This window comes from Acomys minous (assembly GCF_964271855.1).
Source record: "Acomys minous genome assembly, chromosome: 2".
NCBI classification, from domain to species: Eukaryota; Metazoa; Chordata; class Mammalia; order Rodentia; family Muridae; genus Acomys; species Acomys minous.
The window spans coordinates 18,891,484-18,912,915 of record NC_140484.1 but is presented as its reverse complement, the minus strand read 5'-3'; the positions used below and the strand labels follow the sequence as shown (position 1 = coordinate 18,912,915).

The window sequence follows — 21,432 nt, the reverse complement described above, 5'->3', positions numbered from 1 at the left end:
CCGTCCAAGATCAGCTCCCTTCCCAGCCTGCTTTTGGATAAAGTTACTTCTTTTTCCTGGCCTCAGGCTCAAAACACTGGGTTCATCTAGGACACTCTTCATTTCCCTCAGGTTTTAGAGGTAACTGGGCCTCAAATTCAACAGATTCTTCTCATCTTTTTTTTTTAATTATTTATTTTTACTTTATATGTATCGTTGTTTGCTTGCATGCATATCTGTGTGTGGGGTGTCAGCTTCCTTGGAACTGTAGTTACAGACAGTTGTGAGCTGCCATGTGGGTGCTGGGAGTTGAACCAGGGTCCTCTGGAGGAGCAGCCAAGTGAGTGCTCTTAACCGTTGAGCCATCTCTCCAGCCCCATCTTCCTGCATCTTTAATTCCAGTCACATCCTGTGTATGTGGAGGTCAGAAGACAACTTTCGAGAATCTGTTCTCTCCTTCCACCATGTGTGTGTGTCCAGAGGACTGAACTCGGGATATCAAGCACCGTTTACTCACTCGGCCACCTTACTGGCTCCTAAGTAAGTTTATGATGTATCTACTTCGATAGTTTCAGGGGACTCTGCTGGTAGAAACAGTAGGGTTAGATGCGGGTATGTCCACACACTGGTGAAACAAATCTGCTAGTGAGTGCACGAATGGGTGGGAGGTCCATTACAGAGTGGGAAGTGAGACGCAGTCTAGCCAAGGTCATAAAGGAAATCCTGGAGGAACAGCACTGATTTGGATTAGACGGAGCTAACGGAAGGAAGTGGAAGGAATGCACTCAGGAAGTGGAGAATGAAGGCTGGTGCCGGGAACTAGAGGTCCAAGAGGTCAGCGGTGAGAATGGAGGCTGAGACCACGCACTGGCTGTCTCTGAATGTCTGCTTGAGAGGCCTTCATACACCTGGGCCGGTGTATGCCCCGGCCCTTCATTTCCCTTATAGTACTTGCAAGTTCTTGGGAGCTGACAACTATTTCTACCAGAACCCTCGCCCACCCGGGTGCTAAGCAGAGTTGGCAGTTCCTTTCTGATCACAGGCCCTTCCTCCTGACGTGCTCAGTATGAACACAGATTGACTCAGGATAGAGAAAGGGCATCACATGCTGCAGGTAGCTCAACACCATCCAGTTACCACAGCCTAACGACGAATATGATCCGTAAGACTGAGAATAAATCACAACAGGGTTCACTTACATAGGTGCTGCAGAGTTTATTTTAAACCATACGAAAGCTTAGGCTCCTTTCTTTCTTTTTCTTTTTTAGACAAAGCAAAATGTATTTTACAAAAATATAAGAATGTAGGCAGTTAATTTAAGTCATCTTTTCCAGATGTGTTATGCATCCCCAAAGTCCAAAATTATTGTTCCAAGAATGCACAAATGTGGAAGAACAGTATTGTGTGTGTTTGTGTGTGTATAAATACACATATATACAAAATATATGCCTCTGTACAAAACAAGTTCCTGATATAATTCATTGAATGTAAGTTTTACCTCTAAATAAACCATAAACACTAGTCAATGATGAGTACTCTAAAGTAATTACAGATAAATGTATTGATATCTGCAGTTTAAATGGGTAAGTATGTGATAATTCAAATTACAGAAAAAATGTTAGTGATAGGCTCTAAGTGGTGGGTGTGTGCGCCTTTAAAAATTCTTAAGTTAGGCAGGGGTGGTGCACTCCTTTAATCCCAGCACTAGGGAGGCAGAGGCATTGGGATCTCTAATTCAAAGCCAGTGTGGTCTACAAAGAGAGTATTAGGACAGTCTGGGCTATACAGAGAAAGCTTGTCTCAAAACAAACAAAAACAAAAACAAAAAACCCTGCAAAACAATAAATAAATAAAATTCTTTAGGTTTTGTTAAATGCTAGGAAATTCCCATAGTAAAATACTGGGGAAAATAAATTGATAATACTTCATAACAGACCATACTTGGTAAAGTTGAAAATGTTAGCTTGATACAGAGGCTCACACAGTAGCTGAGGCTGGCCTAGGACTCACTAGCAAACTTGCCAAATCCTGGAACTTAAGGCATGCACTACCAAACTCAGCCAATAGCAGGCACTTTTGCCCCTTGATGCTTCCAAATCATATACTTCCCTCTTACAACACAGTTGCCTCTCTCACTACATTATAATCTTTTGGTGGCCATAGATAGTATTCGATTTGTATTTTTGTTCCAAATTCTTTTCATTCTGGGAGGAAAAAAATATGTGCTCAGTAACAACAGAATGGCAGAATGAAAGTGAAAGACTGCTAAAGACTAGCATGTGTTTCTAGAAGTTCATTTCTCATATATTCCAAAAGTTCAGCTTGCAAACAACACCTTCTCCTCCCAAGCACATAACATTTCCAAAAGTAAATAAAAAAATAATATCTTGTATCTATATCTATTTTGTGTTCCATTTCTTAAATCTGATTCAACATTCGGAATGAATTCCAAGTAGGCTTCCTGGAATTTTATTTGTTCAAATCCTGGATAAACGTGGAACTAAAAGATTCCTGAAACTGGAACTCTGGGGAAGAAGGTTAACAAATGAGATATTAAAGTCATGAGGATAATTTACAAAAAACCCTACTAAGGTGAGTGAAGCCTTAAAAGACACGCCCACTGACCCAGACCCAGACTGGCTCCTCCCCTCCTCCATCCAATTACAACCACTCAGACAGCCGTGGCTCACGCTACTTCGAGGAAGGTAAGAGACAGGAGTGTAACTCTTGGAACCTGCCTTCTCACGTTAACACTCCACGAATAACGCGATCCGGCGGTGCAAGCACCTGGTTTGGACCTGAACACCCGAGTCCAAGTCCCAGCTCCACTTCCGGCCGGTCTATGCCCTAACAAGTCTTACTACTCTCGCGTGGCCTCGGGGGTCCTCATCGGAGAAATGTAATGATTCTCTATGGACTACAGCGAGATGCGGGATGCAAAGGAAGCTTTAGGGAGGGTGCAAGCGACTCTCTTAACTTGTTAGAGCTGTAGCCAGAGGACCAATCACAATCATCTCTCCTTTCACACCCTTCCCGCCGTGCGCTGGTGCTGAGGCCGCTCCCTGAGGTCCGGCCCCTGCAGAAGCCTCGCAGCGCTGCTTGCCATACCTGCAGCCACCTGGTCAGCGGGCCCCTCCTGCTGACCCATGACGAAGTCTTGCACGAGGCCACACAGGGCGCTCATAGGCGCCGCTGCCTCCTCTAGAGCGGTGGCGGCAGCCATGACGCGAGCCAGAGACCGTGGGAGGGGAAGTAGGTGTTGCCACAAGACGCGCCTCTCCGCGCACGCGCCTCCACAGCCAATAGGTGGGCGCAGGCCTCGGGGGCGGGGCACTTCTAGGTCACGTGCCTGCCGGCTCTGGGCCAGGCGGTTCCATGAGGGACCTAACGGCCCCGCCCCAGAGGGCGGGGCCTGGACCGGGGCGCGGCTCGGGGAGGGGAAGCGACTGCTGGGCACGCAGCCGGGGCGGTTGAGGGCGCCTAATTCCCGGCCGCTCTCCCGGGGAGACGGACGGCGGGGCGGGCACCTGGCTGGGTGGGGCCGAGGGGCGGTGCGCACCCTAGGGGAAGCCAATGAGAAAACCAGGCCCGGCCCGAGGGGCGGTGCCGTCGGTCACATGCGCACCTGGGGCGGCTGGAGGCGGTGGCGCGGGCAACCGGAGCGGGAGGAAGGGAGCGGGGCCGGGCCGGGGCGGGGTTAGGCAGGTGAGTGACAGGCTCCGGGGGGCCGGCCCCAGCTGGGAGCCCGGAGTGATCCAGGAGTAGCTGCGGCGGTGTCCGCCCCCTCCCTCCACCCCTCCACCCCTCCACCCGGGCTGCTCTCTGGCCGGTCACTGTCGCGGGCCCCCCTGGCCTGGCCACTTCCCTCTCCCCTGGCCCGCAAAGTTTGTGGTGAAGCCGGCGTCGGACAGAGCGCGCCCCAGGGGAGATCCAGGCGCTCCCGATGTCGGGCTGCGGGAGCCGTTGACCCTGGGACGCCGCCGTTCGGGGCAGCAGCGTGGAGGAGCAGCCGGCCGCCCGCCGTCTCCGGTGCATGGGGACCGGCTGAGAAGCCAGCATGGGCAACTGCGTGGGGAGACAGCGCCGGGAGAGGCCGGCTGCTCCGGGACACCCCCGCAAGCGAGCAGGTAACGCCAGGAAAGGCAACGGGGTCCCGAAGCGCCGCCAGTTGGCCCCTGCCTTGCCCGAACCTTGGGGTTCCTTAGCGACCTCGCTCGGCGCCCGGTGCCTGGGTTCCCCCATGGCTTCTCGGAGCCAGACGGGGCCCTCCCCGGCGCGGGCTGGCTGGAAAGCGAGTTGGGGTAACTGCGAGCGCTGACCCGGCTGAGCGGCCAACTCGCTCACACCGGGAAGCTGGGGGTGGGGGCGGGGGCAGGAAATGTTTCCAGACCTCGGCGAGGCCAGCGGAGGGGGCCAGGCGAGTGCGCCTCTGGTCTGGCAGCCTCAGCCGGGGTCGGGGCGCGGCGTGGGCAGCCGGCGTCCCCAGAAGTCGGAACGAGCGAGGCGAACATAGTCGCTCCTTCACTGTGTCATTATCGGGTTGCGGATCGTGTCTTCGGGAATCCGACTTGCGAAAGCAGTATAGAAACATGGAGTGGAAATCTTTATTTCCACCCAGCCCTCCGCAGGGCTTTTTCGAGTCTCCCGGCCGTCTGGGAGTCTAGGAAAGGTGGGGTGCGGGGTGAGCGTTGCCTTCCGTGTTTGTTAGGAACCTTCTCATCCCTTGGAATGGGATCCCTCTCAGCCATGAGAGTGGGTTCTGCTCTCTGGCAGTCTGCGAAGCTCCAACAGCGCGTCACTCTCTTACTTTCTTGGTACACCCCTCCTGTCCTGGCGCTGCGGCTGAGGGTCATTTCCCTGGGTCTTGTACTCCTTTCTCTGAGGGTGTTGCAAGGAACTTATGCAAATAATAAACTGTGGAGCACAAAGGGCCCTTCAAGACTGGTCCGAATTTCCAGAGCTGCCTCCCTTCTATGTAAAAAACGCAGATCCAGAGAGGTTGGGCAGCTTCTCCTAAGTCACACAGCTAGTTAGAAGTGCAACTGGGTCTGGAATCCCTTCTCTTCCTCCTTGTTACCACATACCTCTTTTATGTAAGAGGAGCCACAGGCGCAGTTGTTAATGAAGTGGAAACTCTAGTTGGAGTTTCCTGTCTGCTTTGACACTGAAGGTGTGTTGTTTTGCTTGGGGAAACTGGGAAGGAGGAGGGGGAGAGCCATGGGGGCAGCATGTCTGTGTGGTGGGCAGGATGACTCGTGCAAGCAAAAACAATTTCATAGGAGGATGGGGTAAAACCTACCAAAAATCCTCTTGAAAGCAACCCTGGCCATTCTTCTGACCAAAGCCTTTTGTTTGTTCATTCATTCATTCATTCATTCATTCAACAGATACTTCATATATGTATGTGTGTGTGTGTGTATATGCACTGTCCTTGATTTTGCAGCATGTTTTCATGGTTGACTACCCTTTCCTACCTCAAACCTCCTCCACACTGCTTCCTTTCTCTGCTGTCTTTATCCTGGCTTCCTTCCTTTCTCATTTTTTCTTGTAGTGTTGAGAGTCAGGAGTTTGCTGAAGCATTCCACCACTGAGTTGGTAGGCTATCACTCTAGCCTCCAGTTGTCCTTTCTGATTATTCTTGCCCACCCTCAGCCTGTTAGATACCTGTGGATCAATTTGACATTCTGGGTTTTCGCATTACACTCCCTCCAAGAGATAGTTTACTTTGTTGCACAACTCTTTGTCCCTGAAAAAGACCCCTGTCTCCTAGTGACCGGCTTGATTCCCAGACCCCCATGTCTAGGTAGACATAGGTGCTGTGGTTATCCTCAGGCCCAGCCCCTCTACAGCAAGCGCTGCACTTCTTTACTTGCCTCTCCTTTACTCCGCTGACTTGTCCGCATCTTTCTGACAGCGAGTCACAGGGCTGCTAGGTTCTCCATCAGCAGATCTTACAAACATGCTCCTTCTCACTTGCTTCCTTCGCTCGCAGCCATCTCAAACCCATCTACTCCCCCAGGCTGCAGCGAGCGCTCTCCATCAGTTACTTGCTCTTCTAATACTGCACACAGTCAGTGTTCCTCTAGAAGCCACCGTGTGTCTAGACTGAAAATTTTATGTTCAAAAGTTTTTCTGTACCTTCTATCTCTGTACAAGTCTGGCCTGGTCCTTTCAGAACTGATTCCTTCCTCTTCCCTGACATTAAGGCCAGCAATGTTAGCATAAACCATTTCCCTTTTATGAGAGCCTTTCTTCAGAGTATACCTCAAAATCCCAAATTCATCCATCCATCTATCTCCTTTGTTTTCATTTCTTTTTTTCTGAGATGTAGCCTCACAATATAGTGCAAGCAGACTGGCCTGAAATTCCCTATGTACCTAGTGTGGCCATGTAGCCTAGGCTGGTTTTGAATTCTCCAGTTTCCAGAGTGTTGCAATTACAGGAGTCTACTACCATATCCCACCTTTAATTTTTTTAAATTAGCATACAAAACAATAGGTTAAAATTTTGACATTTTCATACGTGAGTATCACATCCTCTGCTCATATCCACATCCCCTGAAGCACCTGGCCTGGAAGCCCCCCATCCCCTCAGAATGATTGCTTCTGAGAACTACAGATACTTACCTGTGCCACTTTCTCAACAATTACCTGCTCTATGTTATTAGTCATGCCTTTGAAGTTCACAGTCCTCCATCAGCAGCCACCACTTTAAGCCTGGAGACCTGGGGTCTATCTTTTGCTGTGTGCCGGTCTGTTTCTGTCACTCACTCACACAACCATGTGTACACAGAGTCAGCACTTAGCACAGTGGCTCCTACAGAGGAAGCACTCAGTGTCTATTACTGTAGAAAGCTAACCTCACTTCATCCTGCCACTTTAATCTTTTATGCAAACATTTTGCTGAAGTATATCTCTACTTTTTTTTTTTTTTACCTGCTAGTGAATGGTTCTTTTAATTCTGTGGACCCTGCTATGAATAGCTTTATTCATAGTCCAAAGCCGAGGGCTACCCTGGAGGATGACAGATTTGATACAAGGGAAGGAATCCCTCTTAATGTCACAGTGTGTACTTGGCATCCTGTAACATCTGTGGCTTACCTTTTAACAGGGACATAGGTTCATGTTGTAAGACTAATGCCTAGAACTGCAGGGTGGCTCAGACTTAGAACCCTGGCTTATAATGTGAAGGACCCTCCACTGAATCCCCAGCAGAGGGTGCAGGGTGTGCCTGACCCTTCCCTGTAACTGAACCATAACTTTCACTTTCCTTTGTTCTGAATAGAGAGAGAGACAGGGAACCAAAGGCAGTAAGATGGCTCAGCAGGTAAAGGCATTTGGTACCAAGCCTGACCACCCAATTTTAATCCTTGAGATCTACATGATAGAAGAAGATAACTTTCTTTCTTTTATTTTTTTAATATGTGTTTGTTTATTATGTATATAGTGCACATCAGATCACATTATAGATGGTTGTGAGCCACCATGTGATTGCTGGGAATTGAACTCAGGACCTCTGGAAGAGCAGTTGGTGCTCTTAGCTGCTGAGCCATCTCTCTAGCCCCCAGGAAGACAACTTTCTGAACCTTTTTCTCTGATTTCCACACTCATGTCCAGAACAATGTATACATGTGTATATGTGCGTGCACACTCACAAATACATGCAAAACATTTGTTAAGAACTTTACTTTTTTTTTTTTGAGACAGGGTTTCTCTGTGTAATAGCCCTGGCTGTCCTAGACTTGCTTTGTAGACCAGGCTTGCCTCCAACTCACAGAGATCTGCCTTCCTCTGCCTCCCAAATGCTGTGATTACAGGTGTACACCATCACACCCAGCTAAAGCATTTTTTAAAGGAGAAAGGGAGGAGTCACTGTGCAGTAGCACATGTCTGTAATCCCAGCACTGGGGGAGGCAGAGGAAGGTGGATCTTTGTGAGTTTGAGGCCAGCCTGGTCTACAAAGTGAGTCCAGGACAGCCAAGACTACACAGAGAAACCCTGTCTGGAAAAATCAAAAACCAAACCAAAAAACCAAAGAGAGAGAGAGGGAGGCGGGGGATCAGACATGACGGCACACCTGTTGAGTCCCAGCACTCTGCATGCTTAGGCAGGAGAATCTGAGTTTGAGGCCAGACTTGTCTACATCCTAAGTTTTGGGCCAACCAGGGCTACTGGTGAGACCCTGTCTCAAAACACAAAACAACCTCAACAAATCAAGAGGAAGAACCTGAAGTGTGGCCCTGGGCCTCTGACCTGGGCATGTCAGCAAGCACCTCTGAGCCACATATCTAATTTGTCAGAGGGGACAAAGTTATTCAAGGACATTTGTGCTGTTTTATCATATTCCTAAAGGTGATCGTTCCAAACGGGAGTTATTAAAGTGAAGTGCACCTTATAGTGCTACCCTTGGTCCTTAATTCTGTCTTCTCCGTCATTTGACAAGTGAAACAGGCTCAATGCCCCTGGTCAAGGAGTCTTGGTCAGAGGACATTTGCTGGAGTCAGTTCTCTCTGGGTACCATATAGTCTGTGGCAGTCAAACACTGGTGCTTGGTAGTGATGGCAAGATCCTTCACTTCCTGAGCCATCTTGCTGGCCTGATTGTTACTGTTTTGTTTTTAAATAGAAATAAATTATTGTTTATGTGTATTGTGCTTGTGACTATAGGTCCTCACAGAAGCAAGAAGAGTGTTGGCTCTCCTAGAGCTAGAGTTACCAACGGTTGTGAACCATCCAGTGTGGGTGCTAGGCACTGAACTCAGGTTCTCTGGGACAGCAGCAAGTGCTCTGGACTGCTGAGCGAGCGATGTCTCTGGCCCCAAAATAAGTGTTGTTTACTAGCCACATTTGTTTCAGTTTCTACGTGGAATTCATTCGAATACTAGTGATTGGGAAAAGGAATAGCATGCGTTTATTGTACTCTTGACTGTTTAGTGACATCTGACAACTATAGATGTCAAAGAAACGAATGTATTTTTAAATACATTCATTGAGACATAGTCCTTAATTTTTCTTACTATGTAGCCCCTTTAAAGATATATTTTTATTGTTGCTCTGAATACATCCCTAGTAGGCTCATGTTCCCTTTTTCTAGATACTGACTTGCCTAGATGCTTCCAAGACTACTTGAGGATTTACTCCTGGGGAGGGTACTTCCCACACAGTACCTCAGGTACACCCAAGTCAGCAACTGGGTCCCCAGTCATGGCAAGAGAAATCGAGGTGGTGGAACAGGCCAGTCTATTGCATGGCCCCACCCTTTGAGAATGTGGCAGGGCTGAAACCCAAATGACTGACCCTGTGATGTGCCAGGTGGATCCACTTACATTCTGGACGCCCAAGCTCAGGGGGCAGAGCCCCGGGCCCTGATTCAGCCTGGCTGGGCTTAGCTCTGTGGTTGCAGGGAGTCTGCTTCTTGTGGGGGCTGTGGCTAGTCTCAAAGGACTAATTGAGCAGCTTCTCCATTTGCTCAGTAAATATTTACTGAGCGGCAGGCACCTTGCTGGCTGTGGACAGGCACGGTCCTTAGCCACACAGAGCTTACAGTCTTGGAGGTACAGACAATAAACACAAGAAAGTTGCATATTGTTACCATGTGATGATGCTTATAGCTATTACATATTATATATGCCAGTGACGTCCACGTTTATAATTGACCCATCCTCTCCAACTCTAGCCTTGAAGATTTGTTCTATACCTCTACATCCCAATGGTTTCCCACATTTACTCATCCAAGTCAGGCCAAATCCCCACTTCTGTTACCCTGCCCCCCAGGGTTATTTTTGTCTCAGTTATTGGTGACTTCATTTTTCAGTTTCTCAGGCCCCCAAAACTCTCAAGTTTCCCTTGTTGTCTCATGTTCCATATCCATTTAATCAATAAATCCTGTTGGCTTTGCCCTCCATGTATTCTGAACCTGACTCTCTCCCTTCCGTACTGACTTCACCCTGGCTAAATGAGCCATCATGGGCCTCTCAACTGACCTCCTGCTTCCTCCTTTGTCTCTTAACAGACAGATTCTCCCTCAGCAGCCAGAGTGATGCTGTGAACTGTAAGTCAGAGTTTACTACTCTCTTGCTCAGCCCTTCCCGTGACTCCTCAGCTTATCCCGTGTCTGTGTCGGGGCCTACAAGGCACCCATTTACTTTTTGTTAGGCATCTCTTCTCTTCATTTCCCCCTTCCAGCCCCTTGAAATCTGAAATGGTCCATCCTCTCCTTTGCCCTCCCAGGCCATCCTTTTGGAAAATCGTTCCTCCTCCCTTTGCTCCTGGCATTATCTGTTTCCCTTCCCTGTTCTGTTTTCCTTCATAATCTATATCATCACTCCATATTGACTGCATCCTCTTCCTCTGTGTAGTCAGAGATTTGGTCTTGAGTGCCAAGAGCAATGCTTAACATGGTAGGTGCCTAGTATTTCTTGGATGAGTTAGCGTGTAGCAGAGTTAGTGGAATCTGCAGAGGATCTAAATGAGCCTGCCTGTGTTAGAGCAGGTATTCTGAGGAAGGGACCTTGGCTACAACCTCAGAGGGCCTAGGACCAGCATGCCCCTTACCCAGGAATGGATATGCCTTCTAGTGCCTGGGGTGTGATTCTCAGTTGGAGCGTCCTGCTGGGAGACGTAGAGCACCTTTTAGAGCGCCGCCACTGTGAAGGTCCTAACTAGCCAGGAGCACTGTTGTTTGATGTGTGCAGGCTCCCTCGGTGTTCATAGTCCATAACTCACAGGGTAGGGAAGAGGTGGCCCCATAGGATGTGAGGCAGGAAGTCAAGCAATGTGGATTCCAGGTCTTGTCACCATTGATTTGTTAGAGCATTTTTAGAATCATAGGATTTTAGAGCTGAAAAGAAACCTAGAGATTTCTTAAACCTCTTTTTTTTTTCTTATCCAGCTATTAAAAAGGAGAACAAAGATGTATCTGCTCCCTACCTAGTTCACAGAGATACGTGGCATCTTGTATCAAAACTGTGTGGGCTCTGTCAAGTATTGATCCTGTTTGAGGTCAAGAAGTGCAGGAGTAGTCAAGGTCAAATGTGTTCAGAAAGGGGGAGCAGGTAGTCTGCTACACTCATCATTGGGTTTGTAGGGCAGGTCATTTGCTTTATGCTTTATTTATCCTCTCTGTGTAGATGTATATATAAGCTGTACACACACATGTATGTACATATATGACCATTACACAGATGTATATACATATATGACCATATTTGTAATTTACTGCAACAAGAAATTATGAGGATACGGTTAGCTAAATAATTTTAAATTCTTTCCATGGTCTCAATCCAGGTTTTCATCTGACATTGGTAGGAAAAGCTTTGGATCTATTCGCCATGCTAGTTTGTGTGGCTTTGAATGAGCCTCAGTTTCCCTGTTAGTATAATGGAGAGACTGTCTCTCTGTTGACCTCGCAGACTCTGGATGAAAAGGAGCCTTTGTGAACTTAGACGGTTTCTGTTCAGAGCTACAGGATTTTACAAAGACATATCCACTGACTCTTTCTAAGGTGCACAACTATAAAAGGTCCAGTTTAAAACCTGTTATGGACGGGAATCACTGAAGTGATTGCTACTCTCCTGAGTAAGATAGAAGCAGCATAAAGATCCTTTTGTAACTTTGCCTTGTAAAGCACCTGCTTGGTGGGAGTGGGAACTGCAACAGGTCTGCTCAAAAGCTTTGTATCAACAAGAAGAGAGTTCTGGGTGGTGAGAAAGTGATGGGGCAGAGCCGGGTGGCACATGCCTGTAATCCTAGCACCCTGGGAGGCAGAGCCAGGAGGATTTCTGTGAATTTGAGGCCTGCCTAGTCTACAAAGGGAGTCCAGAACAGCCAAGACTACAAAGAGAAACCCTGTCCTGAAAAACCAACGAATCAAAACTGACAGGGCAGAACTGAGCTGTCCTTCCTGTAACTGTGTCTAACAGTGTGAGTACCTCTGAGGCCCAGGGCTGAGGATTCCCACCCGAGTGCTCCCACTGCTGGGCTGTTAGGGTGATTCTACCTATGAACCTTGCTTATTAGTCTTCTTCCTGAAAGTTAGTGGCCACTTTCCCCTCCTTAATAAACAACCTAGTTAATATGCACGCCTCAGGAAGTGGAGGCACAGGAATCAGGAGTTCGAGGTCAGTTTAGGGTACATAGCAAGTCTGAGGCCAGCATGGGCTGCGCTGAAACCCCGTGTCAACTAACCATACCCATAAGATGTACTTTAGTTCTTAATAGGACCAAGGATGGCATCTAGGACTGTACACATGCTCGCCAAGTGCCGTACCACTTAGCTGTGACCCATTTGGTTTTTAGAGGTGGTCTCACTCTATAGCTCAGAGTGGCCTAAAACTTGTAGTCCTATAGCTCAGACTGGCCTAAAACTTGTAGTCCAGGCTGGCTGTGAACTCGTATTTGTTAAGTACCTTGCCTCTGCCTTCTGAGTGCTGGGATTACAGGAGTGTGGCACCATGCCGATCTAGCATATTTTTAGTATTTATCCATATTGTAGCATGTGTCAAAGTGTCCTTTCAAAAAGAGAAATGATACCTTATTGTTCTGCTATTCTGTTTCTGTATCTTTATCCACACTAATGGTTTCTTCTTAAGTGGTGGACATTTCTGTTGGGCTCATAAAGTTTTCTGCAGTTTCCCAGGGAAACAGAGTTTCTTAGGTCTAGAGAAAGGGTAGTAGATCCAAACTTGAAGCCTGAGAAGTATTCCAGAGGGTAAAATACACAAGCTTGGGTGTCGGCCAGAATCTCCTTTGGTCAGAAATCTGCCTTGCTTCTGGGTTTCTAACTCCATGGCTGGTGGTTGGGAAAGATACATTACTGTGTTCTAATAATTCGTCTGGCTTCTAAATGTCACTTTACATCAGGCCTAGAGAGCCACTTGTCTTCTGCTCCTTTTGCAAACAAGAAGGGTAGACCTATAGTTCCCACGGGGGAAGGTAGGGTGAGTCCCAAGGCCATGTGTGCACTCTTCTTTTTTTTCCCTCCCTCTCAGCCTGCAAAGATAGTGTCTCCCTTGCTTTCAAAGTGTTCAAAAGGGAGACTGAGCTGTGTGTGCACCATATTTGCTCCAACCTCAACCCTGTTTTATTGCCCTCAAGACAGTCTATCAGGAAAGGGCCGGAGCCTCTGTGGTACTGTGCCATGGAATGGCTCCTCACTTGTCCCTGTTTGTTCTGAGAGGCTGGTTCTAGGAGTCTAGAGTGAAGAGTGTATTATTTCCAGAGCCCAAGCCTAGGTGCCTGAGGGTCAGCAAGCAGCCTGTGACTGACAGGTGAGCCAGCCCACAGGCTTTGGGTTATTTTTGAGGACTCAGAGATGCAACTAGCATCAGGTGCAGGATCCAGGTGAGTCCTAATAGCCAAAGGCTGCTGTCATCATCTTTTAAATAGGGAAAGAAACAGTGCCAGAGAGAGAGCTTCTCCATCCAGGGCCACACAGCTTGTCGTACCACTACACTGAAACCCTGATGAGCTCAGAGCTCAGAGCCCTCACTTGTGTCCTCCTGCTCCTCCCTTCTTCCCTCCCTCTTTCACCCTATTCCCCTCCCCTAGGTCTTTGACAGAAGGGGACATCCTCCCCCACCATATGGTCACAGCCTATCAAGTCTCATCCTGGTAGCCTGCTTATCCTTTCAGTTGGTCCTGACGCTTAATTCCATGCCACAGCATGTGTGTTGCTGTAGTCCCGCCCTGTCCATGGGAAGTACCCAGGATGACAGCTGTGAGGTCTACAACTCTTTGTTGGAGAGCTTTCCTCTTCCCTCTACCTTGTCTAGTTTTCCTCCCCAGACCACACCTTCAGAGGCAGCAAAAGCCCAGCCTGCATCCACTTGGCACATAGTAGGTACTTGATAGACGTGCCTGGGTTGCTGTTTGAGGGCTTAATGCTGGAGGCAATGGAATCCCAGCCAAGATCTTGATCCTAAAGAGAGAGAGGAAAAACAAAAACAAAACAACAACAAAAAACCCATGCCAGTAGAATGTAAATGCTGTTATTTCCTCTGCCTTCTCCCAGAGTGAACCCCCGTTTCCCAACTCCCATGTGCCAGGGATTTGAAGAAAGGAGTTGCCCACGCTTTGTAGCCTTTGAATTATTCTTAAACTCCCAAGGGAAGGAAGCAAGGGAGTCACGTTAGTCAAGTGCTTGCAGAATCAGGCGTCACTCTTTGTGATTAGTAAGATGAATGATCCCTTGCTTTGCTCAGCATTTTGTAGTTCTCAAAGTGCTTTCTCAACCACTGTGTACTGCTTGGTCCCCACAGCCTCCTGGCAGAAGGCTGAGCGGGAATCACTTTTCTCTTCCAGGCACCGAGACTTGATAAGGGTCCTGAGCTGCCCTAGGTTATTTACTAGCAAACAGCAGAAGCCTGTGCATGTGCGGTGTGTATGTGCTCGCACACTTTTTGCCTGCATTTGTGTTTGTGAACTGGTGTTCAGGGAGGCCAGAAGAGGGTATAGGATCCCCTGGAGCTGGAGTAACAGACTGTTTGTGAGCTGTTATGTGGGTGCTGGGAATTGAACCTGGAGCCTCTGGAAGAGCAGCCAGTGCTCTTCTGCTGCACTGTCTCTCCAGCCCCTCCATTGCTTCATTGCTGTGTGTGAAATCCTCAGGGCAGAGCTTCTGCTTCTGCATCAGTGGAGATCGGAGTGACTATTTAGAGTACTCGGTTAAGTATGATAGTGAGTGGGAGTGATGGGCTGAGTGCCCACACCCGTGTTAGACAATGGTGCTAGGTTTTTACTGCCGATAATCCAAGGCAGAGCGTCTGGTGCTTTGAAGGCTGTCTATCTTTCCCAGGGTTGAGAGGAACAGAGGTAGCTCCTTCTCTTAACTTGGGAGGTCTGCTGTGCTTACCCTCTGACTCCCTGCATTGAGAGCATAGTAGGACTGACCATGGGTTTTCTTTAACCCACAAATGTAGAGTTCTTTTAGAGGAAGATATGACAGTGGAAGACTTGGTGACAGTATGGTAATTACAGTAAAAATGTTATTCCTTTGGTGTCTATTACCCCAGATCTTCTACCTTATTAACTATGTAATTTAAAAGATTTTATTTATTATTTATACAGTACCCTGCCCGCATGTGTGCCTGCATGCCAGAAGAGGGCACCAGATCTCATTACAGATGGTTGTGAGCCACCATGTGGTTGCTGGGAATTGAACTCAGGACCTTTGGAAGAACAGCCAGTGCTCTTAACCTCTGAGCCATCTCTCCAGCCCAGTTATTTTGTTATTATTTACTATTACTTGTGTATTTGGTGGCTGTCCTCCATCTGCCCCTTACCCAGTTAAGATAACCAACTGATGTTCAAATGCAAGACCGGAATCCTCAGTTATTCCCTAAGTTAACTACCTCCCTCGCCGACACCCCCAGACAGGGTTTCTCTGTGTAGCCCTGGCTGTCCTAGAACTCACCCTGTTCACCAGGCTGGCCTCGAACTTACAGAGATCACCTGCCTCTGCCTCCTGAGTGCTGGAGTTAAAGGCGAGCTCCACCACCGCTTGGCTAGCTACCATTCTTTCTAGTTCCATTTATTCAGGAAGGCAAGTTGTAAGCAAGTTGCCAGACAGTGATGTTATTATGGAGATAGCCTTGAAATCAGCCTCATTTTTGAAAATGTGAATCATTCACAAAAACTTGAGAACTTCAGCTCTCATTAGTAGCAAATCATTGGCAGTGCTCCCAGCTGGCCACCCTTGCTGGTGATTTCAGCAGCAGCCAGTGGCTGCTCTAGGCTGTCTCCAAACAGACTTCGACATTTCTTGTTCAGTAGGTCAAAGCTGGGGAGTGCAGTCAGTTTACTGGGACCTACCTCCAGCTTGACTCAACTCCTTTCTGAGACTCTTTGGGGCTTCCTTCTTGGAGCTTTGCTCATTTGTCTGATGTGGGTCAGCTGCAGTCACACATTGTCACCAGAACCTCTCCATACCTGATAAGCAGCACGTGGACTGAGGCTCCCCTCCTGTTGGTGTACGTGTAGTAAGTACTTACACCTGTCTGTCAGCCTGTGGCAGTGCCCCTCCCCCTCGGCTGAGTTTTCCTCACTTTGTGTTAGTAACTACTATGTGAGACATGGGGGGGGTTCACACAGTACGGATGGAATGGAAGAATTTGGGCTCTAGACCATTTTTTCCTGATCCTTTCAGCCTTGGGTTCCTTCTCTGCCCTACCTGCCTACCTTCATTTCAGCTAAGGGCTCACTGGTCTCTGAACAGGTATAGCTGGTTTACTGACGTCATTGCCACTCGTGACTAACAGTACCCTACTTCTGCCAGTTCTTGTGCTGTGTCTCCTGAATGTTCCAGAGAGTGCATTTGTAACAATGTTCATGAGTCCATGTTCCCACCACCAGGGCCCCAGCATCTGGGGAAGGCCAAGCGTAGCTCTGTAATAAGGAGTGTTACATACAATGTTGTTTTGTTTTGTTTTTCCTAGCAAAAGCACCCTTTCTCTGGTGACAGACTCACACACTTTAATTTCCCAAGCTCTGTCCCATGCTGCAGGAATCGTCTCTGAAGTCAGTACAATTGATTACTTTTCTACCACATTTATGATAAGCCCCTTTTCTTTTTCTTTTTTTTTTTTTTTCTTTTTTTTTTGGTTTTTGAGACAGGATTTCTCTCTGTAGCCTTGGCTGTTCTGGACTCACTTTGTAGACCAGGCTGGCCTCGAACTCACAGTGATCTGCCTGCCTCTGCCTCCCGAGTGCTGGGATCACGCTTGGCCTGATAAGCCCCTTTTCAAGTGTTTAACATTCACAGTCTTTAGTTTTCACGTTGGTCTTGTAGTATAGGCCCTGTCACTTCCACTTAACAGGGGCCTAACAGATGAGGAAACCAAGACTTTGGAGGATTGGGACCGAGCCAGGCTTTGTGCTTGTTGGGCAGACACTCGCTAGTGAGTTATATCCCAGCCAGTGGGAGAGCTGCTGTGCAACAACAGTGCCTAACTGCTTTGCTAAACCGCTCCTCTATAAACTCTGCCGGAAGTGAGGGGCGCACAGTACACAGGGTTAGCTCCAGTTCCTTAAGGAGGCTGAATAATGCTGAGCTCCTGTGACTTGTTTTTTTAAATCAATTTTCTCCTACCCACATCTACCCCTCCAGGCCAGTGCCAGGTCTCCAGAGGGACCTAGGAGGCAGTACCCGAGGGAGCCCATGGTGCTCTGCACAGCCAGTTTATGCCCCAGGCCTGCTTCTGTTTATGTTCTGTCCTCTGAACTCTCATGCCTCGTCCACAGAACCCAGAGTTCACCTGGGTCCTGCTCTCTGTGATATTCCTGGCATGACCTGGTTCAGGTCTGGTTGCTGAGGAGATAGGAGACATTCTTTGCCTAGAAACTTACTACTATTGTAAATTTTTTCATGGTCTACCAGACTTCTTTAAAAATTTCCTCTTATTCACCCTGTTTTTTGGGGGTCTTTCCCTAGGGGTCAGGCTGGGCTAGCCTTGGATGCAAAAGGCCACATTCTCTGGGGAAATGCCTGTAACCTGGAGCCAACCCTTTCTGTTAAGCTGAGCCCAGCTTTGTCCTACTGTTGAAGGTGCCCAGTTGAAAGACGCAGGGCCTGCCCAGCAGGTTCTTGACCATCAGGCACTTCTCCTGAAGGCCTGGGCTAAGAACTCAGCCTGCTGCAGTTGATGGCACCTTTCCTTTGGCATGAGGGCCATGGCCTTAGGCCATAGTCTTTTGTTGTGGTTGTTTTTCAAGACAGGGTTCTCTCCTCCCCACCTCACCCCCAGGGCTGTCCTGGACTCACTTTGTAGACCAGTCTGACCTCGAATTTACAGAGATTGGCCTGCCTCTGCCTCCGGGGTTCTGGGATTAAAGGCGTGCGCCACCACGCCCAGCTTTGGGCCACATTCATGTGTCTGCCCACCATACTATGCTATCTGGGTATAATAGATAGTCTCAGTTTTAGAGATGAAGTGGTAGTTTTCCAAAACCTGTGAGGTCGACAGGCTTGTCCAGATGCATCCACTGAGGGGAAAGGGACTGGCATTGTCGGGGAATCAGTGAGAATAACTTACGGGCCTAGAGGGTCAAGACACTGATCAGTACAGATGTGTGAATTGGATGCATCTGGCACCTGATAGGAAACATGACCTGCTTCCTGTGTTCTTTGTGATGGTTCATCCTGCTTCACAAACATGTGTACATGGCATACTTGTCATGTCATCATCTGTAATGGCTTACGGACTACCTAGAGGAGGAAACAAAGGCAAAGACAGGGTAGCATTTCAAACAACAGCTGTGTGAGCAGTGTTGACTGACACAGTATAGACAAGTTGAAACAAAGGCAATGTGTAGACATTGAAGAAGAAGTTGAGGTCAGGGAGGTCCCTGTAGACTCAAGGTATTATGGGAAGGCCTCCAAAGGAAGCAACTAATTTGCTCCTTACAAGGCAGGAGTTGAGGCAGGATTAGAATAAGAGCAGAGAGTGGGCATAAATGGGGATAGTTTATAGAAAGGTTGGTGACTTGGAAAGAGGGTGCGGGTGGCAAAGGAAACAAACAATAAAATTTGCTTTATTGTAAAAGCAGGGTGCACTCATAAAAATGCAAATTACAATGCTAGAAGACCAAAGAAGAAATCTTTGTATTGCCATCACTTGCAGAGTCTCCACTCTTGATGTTCACCTCGCTTCTTACCACCACCCCTTTCTCTGCTCTTCTACACCAAGATTATAGATGCTCTTGCATAGTGGTCAGGGTATTTGGATAAATGGGAGCCCCAGTGCTTGTGCAAGGGAAGCAGACACATGAAGTGACTTGGGAAGAGTCACCTGGCATTGTGAGTGAGCAGGATTGGAACCTGTCGTACACGGTGGTTTTACCATTTAAGATTTGGGACTTGGGACGGCTCAGTGGTGAAGAGCACTTACTGTTCTTGCAGAGGACCTGGAGTCTTGCAGATTCCCAGTACCCACACAGCAGCTCAAAGCCATCCATAACTCCAGTTTTAATGTCCTCTTTTGACCTTCGAGGGCGTTAGGCACGCTTGTGGTGCACAGACATACAGATGAGCAAAACACTCACACACATAAAATAAGTAAATCTTTAAAAAGTTTTAAAAAGGATATAGGGCTCATTTAAACACTCATCAACCTCATAAGTGTCAGGTTGATACCTCCCATACCCCTGGTTCAAGGACAAGACTTTGACCAGAGTTGTCTGAAACAGTGCCAGCTCCTGCACCTTCTCTTCCCAAGGACTCTTCCTCTTCCCATTTGCCACGTACTTTTCTCCCACAATCCTCCTCTGGGCTCATAGACACAGCCAGTTTTGCCACACCACAGACCTTTCTACTGTGTGAGGTCATTTCGGGGGAGAAACTATATATAGCAGAGGACCAGCATCAGGACAGGCCTGCATTGTCAGGCTCTTCAGCATCACCCTTCTGCTGATACTGGCAGGGTCACCTCAGAGTGAGCTGTTCAGTGGGGTGGGGTATGATAGGAGCATCCTAGGGCCAGTCCCCTGTGTCCTCCACATAAGGCATTGAGTCTGACTCTCCTCTGAGTGATGGAGTTGGTCTGGACCAGGATTCTTAAAACATTTTTAACTACTGAAACTCTTGCAGATGTAATTCACTAGAGGCTCAATAAATACAACCAAATGGACACTGCACTGAGAGAAGCCAGGGAGAATGGCCTCCAAAGCTTACACTTAGGCCTTTGGGTTCTACAAAGGGCACATTTTGAAAACTGCTAGACAAAATGCTCCTGAGGTGTCTTCCAGCTTTAGAATTCTTAGGTCCAGCCTTGTATGTGGTCTCTGGGATTAATGACACATTAACATTGTTCTTAGCTTTGTGACCTGGTAGAGGCTGATGGTCGTCCTGGGCCGGTTAGGGGTGTGGCAGAAGGCAGAGATCTCAGGGCAGGACAGTCAGAGGATGGCACAATTTGCAGCTTCAGTCTGCCCTGTGCTTTGAAGGCCTGTTATTTCTGGCCTGCTCCTGCCTGCCTTTCCTTTTAGTGATGATTTGCCCCAAAGAAGAGATGAAAATGAGGATGGGATGCATTTTAGGCAAGGAAAGTGCATTAATTTGAGCAGCCTGGGGCTGAGTTCCTCACTTTATGGAGTGTCTTTGTGGAGTACGACGGTGCCCTTGGCAGAAATAGGAAAGCCCAAATCTAGGACCAGCTTCCCTTCATTCAGCAAGCATTGTGGAGCACCTGCTTTGAATTCTTGGGAAAGCTTGAAAGGGAGACCCCAGCTGGATTAGGACCCCCAAGATAGTAAGTCATGCAAACCACCTGAATTTAGCTTAGTTTGGCAGGAAGGGCCATAGGCAGGATTGGTGCGCTGGGAAGTCCCCCTCTGCTGCTCAGCTCTTGGTTGGCTTCTCTCTGTGCGCGCTGGCTGCTCTGGCCAAGGCTCACAGGTCCTGTGTGTTGCTGCTCAGATGGACTGAGGTCTTTCCACGCCCAAGTCTGCATTCCTAGAGCGTTAGTCTTCCTAACTCTAGTCAGGATGCAGTCACATAAGACAAGTCTGGCGGAGGCCAGTCCAAACATTGTGCATATTGGGGACAGTCCCAGTAAAGGTGAACTGGGAGCTGCCCAGCTCTAAAGCTCTATGCTCCTGCAGGCCTTCTGGAGAATTCTGGTTCCAGGAAGGAAACCAAGTGTGTGTGGAACATGTCATAGCCACACACAGGGGGCAGTGAAACAGTTCCCTTGGCAGTGCTTGCTTATTGCCTAGTAGAAGGCTTGCCCAGGGAGGGAGGACCCTGAGGCTACTGGCCCCTAGAACAGGCCTGAAGATGTTCAGGAATGGAGGTAGTTCTGTCTTTGGGACCTGTAACATTTCTTTTTTTCTAAACATCTGCTCTTGACTTCCCCTTGGTAGTCCCAGCCTCCTTTTCCTCCTCTTTTATTTATTTATTTGTTTGTTTGCTTGCTTGTTTGTTTATTTTTGGTTTTTTGAGGCAGGGTTTCCCTGTGTAGCCTTCGTTGTCCTGGACTCGTTTTTGTAGACCAGGCTGGCTTCGAACTCACAGCGATCCACTGGCCTCTGCCTCCCTAGTGCTGAGATTACATGCATGTGCCACCATGCCCAGCCAGTCCCTACCTTCTTACTCATCAACCTGCTTCATGACCTAGCTAGCATACCAGTACCAACATCCTCAGGATCCCAGCGGGCCCAGGCAGTGAACTCATGTGCGGCCTTGGGCAGGACAGGCAGGAGGGAAGTCAGGTCCTCACATCTCCAGTCAGAATGCTGTGTGCCTGCTAGAGAATGGAACCTTTTGTGGAGGAACTGAGAGAAGGGCTAGGAAGGAAGAGCACACTGAGCAGGGGTAGAGGGAGGAGCTGGCAGGTGTGTGTTTTGACGAGGGACACTGACAGATAAGGCCTGAAGGGCACTTTGACTGTTGAACTTAGGGGCGGAGTGCGGACACTATGGCCAGCCAGATGTCAGGGCACTTCTGGGAAGAAATGAAAAGG

The 21,432-nt window shown here is 48.3% G+C and overlaps 2 protein-coding genes across 3 annotated transcripts in view; one reads left to right on the top strand and one right to left on the bottom strand.

Annotated features, from left to right (window-relative positions):
- Positions 1-3,257, bottom strand: part of MMS19 (MMS19 homolog, cytosolic iron-sulfur assembly component) — a 36,335-nt gene extending 33,078 nt beyond the window's left edge. For both annotated transcript variants that reach the window (XM_084749418.1, XM_084749419.1), the window contains exon 1: positions 3,088-3,257. In XM_084749418.1, coding sequence (XP_084605544.1) covers positions 3,088-3,202 — 115 coding nt within the window. In that variant the 5' untranslated portion in view covers positions 3,203-3,257. The remainder of the gene's footprint in view (positions 1-3,087) is intronic.
- A 135-nt stretch (positions 3,258-3,392) lies between these two features.
- UBTD1 (ubiquitin domain containing 1) overlaps positions 3,393-21,432 on the top strand; it is a 57,234-nt gene continuing 39,194 nt past the window's right edge. The window contains exon 1 of the mRNA XM_084749518.1: positions 3,393-4,106. Within this exon, the coding sequence (XP_084605644.1) occupies positions 4,037-4,106 (70 nt within the window). The 5' untranslated portion in view covers positions 3,393-4,036. The remainder of the gene's footprint in view (positions 4,107-21,432) is intronic.